The 5,703-nt window shown below is 34.8% G+C and overlaps 1 protein-coding gene across 1 annotated transcript; it reads left to right on the top strand.

Annotated features, from left to right (window-relative positions):
* Positions 1–1,938: 1,938 nt before the first annotated feature.
* On the top strand, positions 1,939–5,703 carry LOC112007225 (glutamate receptor 2.8). Its single transcript, XM_065764440.1, is given in 6 exon segments — positions 1,939–2,117; positions 2,320–2,547; positions 2,550–3,613; positions 3,886–4,198; positions 4,307–4,716; positions 4,897–5,703. Coding segments are annotated over 5 exon segments (2,562 nt in total). The 5' UTR covers positions 1,939–2,117; positions 2,320–2,330; the 3' UTR covers positions 5,455–5,703.

The raw sequence follows: 5,703 nt of genomic DNA, 5'->3' as shown, positions 1-5,703 counted from the left end.
AGAAATAGCTAGTTTTGTCCCTTCATCTTCACCTTTTTACAATAAATTATTGGCATATTGTAAAGTAATTAGTTTTGTAGTTGTGATGACCTTTTTATGAATGGAGCGCATTGCAAAGCTGAGACTTGAATTGGAAAATAAAGAAAAAAACGAACAGTATTTTATTCGAATTTGGAAAATAAAAAGTCATTAATTTTGAATACTAAGTGATATTTAAATGTAAAAATTCATTAAAAGATAGTATATTAATCATTTTTTTATGTTTATCTATGACTTAGTGTTGGAATGGCTTGAATTTTAGTGTTGTAGGCTTGATGTTACAAGCCAACATTAAATGATGTTGCTGTCTTCCATGAATTGTCAAAAAAGCAAGAACAACATTCTGACATGAAATCCAAAGTTTGCTTTCATCTTTTGTAGCCGAAATGGATCACTCATTGGCAGTAAATGCTTACCATCCTCTTTGAATTATTAAGTTCCATGTGCTGAAACTATTGACATTTCGGCTGAACATCTAACTATAAATAGATGGTGTTTTTGAGAGAAGGTGCAAGAGAGCTTCTACTGAGATAGCGATAGCAAAGAGCTTTTTCTGTGCGTGCGCATCAAAGATAGGAAGTTAGAGCGTCTTGTAACTTTTGTCTAAATATAATAGCGTTTTCTATTTATTTTTAGAGAACTAAAGGAGGGAGAAAATTGCTTTTTGCCCATTTCTGAAAAAAAAATCCAGCATTTTGTCATTTTTCTCAAATTAACTAGGAAAATGCCCCTCTTTTGAAAATCAAGTTTCTAAAAATCGATTTAGGCCCTATAGGGGCGTTTTTAAGGACCCTATAGTGATGTTTTAAGGACCTATAGTGACGTTTTGTAACTCTATTTTCATAAAGTCGAGTTACATGCAATTTTTTTTTTTAACCTATAACTCGACTTTATGAAAATCGAGTTACAAAACGTCACTATAGGTCTTTAAAACGTTACTATAAGGTCCTTAAAAATGCCGCTATAGGGCCTAAATCGATTTTCAGAAACTCGATTTTCAAAAGAGGAAAATTTCCTAATTAGTTTGAGAAAGAGGGCAAAATGCTGAATTTTTTTTTTCAGAAAGGGGCAAAAATCAATTTTGTCCACTAAAGGAGTATTTGGGGTTTGGATTTGTGAGAGTGTCTTTAAGCTATTGTTGTAATCTCTAAAATTATAATGAAACTTTATTCTGTCACTTCCCATGGACGTAGACATAGTGTCGAATTACGTAAATTTCTTGTGTCATATTTTTTTTTTTCTACTCTTTGACTTTATGTAAATAGATTAATTTACAAACTTTTACAATACTCAAGTATAGTACTTAGGTACTATTCCTTAGGTTCACTTCTCAAAAATTTTCCATGTGATTTTTTCACATTAAATAGAAGTGAATTTTTTAGTTAAGTAGCCACATGACAGAATTTTAAGAGAAAAACCTAAGGAACAACACCTAAGGTACTATACATAAGTTTTGTCCTATATATTAAGGGTTTTTTCACATGTGTATCATTTTTAGTAGTTGACTATATACCAAGTGAAACTTATGTCAATTTTGTTATTTTGATGAATATAATCTTTTCAATTTATTATGTAATTATCTCCTTCCTTTGTATATTATAATGAATTACTGCAAAAAGAATTTGATTAATATAAAATTTTAAGTTTATTATGTAATTAAGTTCTTTTGTTGTTTTTTCTTTTGTTAAAACTCTCATATCTTTATATTCTTTTTTCTCTTATTATTTTTATAAGTTATTGTTGGGGCATTATAATCCAACTCCTTACAATTGCTCTAAAAATAGGCCAACGGGGCACTATGTCGAATGCCATAAAAAATTTTGTGTGTATTTTTCATATCACTAATTGGTTTTGAGGTAGAGTGACATAGCTTAGGTCTGAGAATTGGTATCATAGGTCACAAGTTCGGCTCCCTACTGCACATGTGCAGGTGTTGGGAGTGGGATTATTAGGCAAAGGCCTAATGGGCCAAGTCTAACATCCTACTAGAGACAAAGGTCAAGTTGGGCCAAGTTTCAGTCGACTTATTGGTGCTGGGCTGCCACTCTTACCATCAGCTATAGTTTTTGGTGTAGTAGGTAAGCCCTTGGTCTTAACAATTTTGAATCAAATTAAACATTGATAAAATATGCTGGTGTATAGTTTCAACATGTTAATATTTTCCAGAATGTACTGATAAAGTTTATTATCAGTGTACTGTTGTTGTTAATAGGAGTTGTTTTGAACATTGCCATTAAAATTTCAAATTTCTAAGTAATTTACTGTTGCAATGAAATCCAGCACTGGATTTAATGAAGAATGAAGAAGTGCAGGCCATTATAGGACCTCAATGGTCAGCACAAGCTAAGTTTGTGATAGAACTTGGACGCAAAGCTCAGGTTCCCATCATTTCCTTTTCAGCCACAAGTCCTTCTCTTTCTCCATCCCACAACCAGTTCTTCATACGAACAACTCAAGATGACTGCGTACAGGTTAAAGCCATAGCAAACATTGTTGATACTTTTGGTTGGAGGAAATTGTCCTTATTTATGAAGACACAGATTATGGCAATGGTTTAATTCCATATTTGCTGGATGCTTTACAAGAGATTGACACTAGGGTGCCTTACAGAAGTGTCATTCATCCATCGTCTAATAATACCGAAATCATCAAAGAGCTTAACAAGTTAAAGGAAAATCATGCAAGAATATTTCTTGTGCACATGACTGCTTCACTTGGCTCAAAGCTCTTTGTACGTGCAAAAGAGGCAGATATGATGAGCGAAGGGTATGCATGGATCCTCACAACAGGTTTATCATCTTTGCTAGATCCTATGGGCTCAAAGGTTATGGACTCAATGCAAGGGGTATTGGGAATAAGGCCATACATACCACCGTCTAAACATCTTAAAGATTTTGAAAGAAAATGGAAGAGAAACTTAACCTCAATCAAAATAAAGAGCAAGAGTACTACTAGCTTAAACTTCTTTGGATTATGGGCATATGATACAGTTTGGGCATTGGCTATTGCAGTGGAGAAGGCTGGCTGCATAGTGCATTCTAGCTTCTTGAAGCAAAATGCTAGCAACAATAATGTCGATCTTGCAGCTCTAGGGATTTTTGAAATGGGTTCAAGGCTTCGCAACACAATTCTAACTACTAAATTTCAAGGCCTAAGCGGAAATTTTGATTTGGTTAAGGGGCAGTTGGAGCCTTCAGCCTTTGAACTATTCAATGTGATAGGAAGAACAGAGAGGATTATTGGACATTGGACCCGAGAGACAAACTTAACTTCAAATGAGAATCTCTCAAAAAATCAAATTTCAAAGGACAAACTAAAACACCCTATTTGGCCAGGAGACACACCAGAGCAGCCGACAAAGTTAAGGATTGGGGTTCCAGTAATAAAAGAAGGTTTTTTAGATTTCGTGAAAGTGGAATGGGATCCTGTTATCGTATCTGGGTTCTCCATTGATGTTTTTGAGGATGTGATTCGCGCATTACCCTTCCACCTTACTTACGAGTATATTCCTTACGCGAATGAAACGAGGCAAAGTAACGGGACATACGATCAACTTCTTGGGGAAATTACTCTGGTGGGTTTTTTTTTTTTTTTTTTTGGCTATTGACTAGATGAATAAAAATCTGCTATCCTACTAACTGTTTTTATTTTTCTATTTTGAACTTTTTTTTACTTTATAAAGAAAAAATAAATAAAAACATGTAGTAAGCTATGATAAGTGAAGTCTAAAGGAGACTTAAAGTTGGATAGTTGGTTTTTATTCATTTTAAGTGCGTGTTAATTAATTACTTCATTTAACATTTTTCAAAGTCGATAATAGATAACTCTCTCTTTCTCTAAATGCAGAAGTACGATGCAGTTATTGGAGACATAACAATCGTAGCTAGGCGCTCGTTGTATGTTGATTTCACTTTACCTTATACAGAATCGGGTGTGTCGATGGTGGTTTTGGAGAAAGATGATGAGAGCAAAAACTTGTGGATTTTCTTGAAGCCACTAAGCATTAATCTATGGTTAACAACTGGTGTAGCATTCATCTTTACAGGTTTGGTAATATGGACTCTTGAACACCGTGTAAACAATGATTTTAGAGGCCCTCCAGAGCAACAACTTGGCTTGATTTTCTGGTTCTCCTTCTCAACACTTGCTTTTGCTCAAAGTAATTCTCTCTCTCTCTCTCTCTCTCTCTCTCTCTCTCTCTCCCCAAAATTTAAATACATGATATTCTTTATGCATGTGTATATTAATAATAATTTAATGATAATAGGGGAGAGAGTGGTAAATAATTGGTCAAGATTTGTGTTGATCATATGGATTTTCGTGGTACTCATCTTGACTCAAAGTTATACAGCAAACTTAACCTCAATGCTAACAGTACAAAGATTGCAACCTACGTTTGTTGATGTAAAAGAGATTCTAAAGAAGGGTTATTATGTTGGATATCTAAAGGAGTCCTTTGTTAAGGAGCTCCTAATAGATCAATTAGGGTTTAATGAGTCCAACTTAAAGGCGTATGAGACCCCAGAGGAGTATCATGAAGCACTATCAAAGGGAACATACAATGATGGGGTTGCAGCTATTTTTGACGAAATCCCCTATATCAAGTTCTACCTTGCAAAGTATTGCTCAAGGTACACTATGGTTGGGCCCATCTACAAAACTGGTGGATTTGGCTTTGTGAGTCTCTCTCTCTCTCTCTAATAATACACCCCTATTATCCTTTCAAGTTTATGAATGCAATAAGAATGCGATAAGACCAACAAGCAACAACTTTTTTAGTAATGGCCTCTATTGGTGTATTATTCTATCTTTTTTTTTAAAAAAAAAATAGTATAATTTTATGTCATGTTTCTTCAGGCCTTTCGAAGAGGATCTCCTTTGGTCCCTTACATTTCAAGGGCAGTCTTGAATGTCACTCAAGATAAACATAAAAGCCTAGAATATGAGAAGAAGTACTTTTCAAGTCAAACTACCTGTGAAGATCAAAGTACTACAATCTCTTCACATAGTCCTAGTCTCGGTGTGGATAGCTTTGGGGGCCTCTTCATCATTGCCGGAATCTCTTCTTTGGTCTCACTCTTGGTTTATGTGTTTAAGTTCTTTTACTCATATTGGCCTGTTTTGAGCGACGACAATCCTGCCGACTCTTGTTGGTCCAAATTAGTTAAAATGGCAAAACAGTTTGACCTGAAAGATCTCTCTTCATATACCTTTAAGGGAGAAGAATCAAGGGTACGTGTTGTAGCAAGTCCTGACGTTTTTGAGCCTTCACCTGGTATTGATGATATGCAGAATCACACGAGGAATTCCACTGAAGGATCAGATGATGTGGTTATACATGATGACAACAGAAGTCTTTCTTCAAGTTCAAGGCATGGTGATGCATCTATGCAGGATTTGCCCAATTCATCATAGACATGGGTTTCTGCCTAAATCTATCTTTAAGATGACCTCATTCCCCTAAGCTTGGTTCATAATTTATTACCTGAAAATTATGTAAAATATATTAGTCTTATCGATCACAATTACATTGATTGACTATCTTCTTTTTGCAGGGAGAGACTACATTTTTTTTTTTTTTTGGTCTTAGTTCAAATTCCCTTCTATTCTACTCTGGATTCTATTCAGAATCCTCCACAAGGATTCAAATCTAACTCTGTTTGT

Source organism: Quercus suber, unplaced genomic scaffold, assembly GCF_002906115.3.
Source record: "Quercus suber isolate HL8 unplaced genomic scaffold, Cork oak 2.0 scaffold_561, whole genome shotgun sequence".
Taxonomy (NCBI): domain Eukaryota; kingdom Viridiplantae; phylum Streptophyta; class Magnoliopsida; order Fagales; family Fagaceae; genus Quercus; species Quercus suber.
The sequence above is the reverse complement of the archived record's forward strand: the minus strand, read 5'-3'. Positions and strand labels throughout refer to the sequence as shown.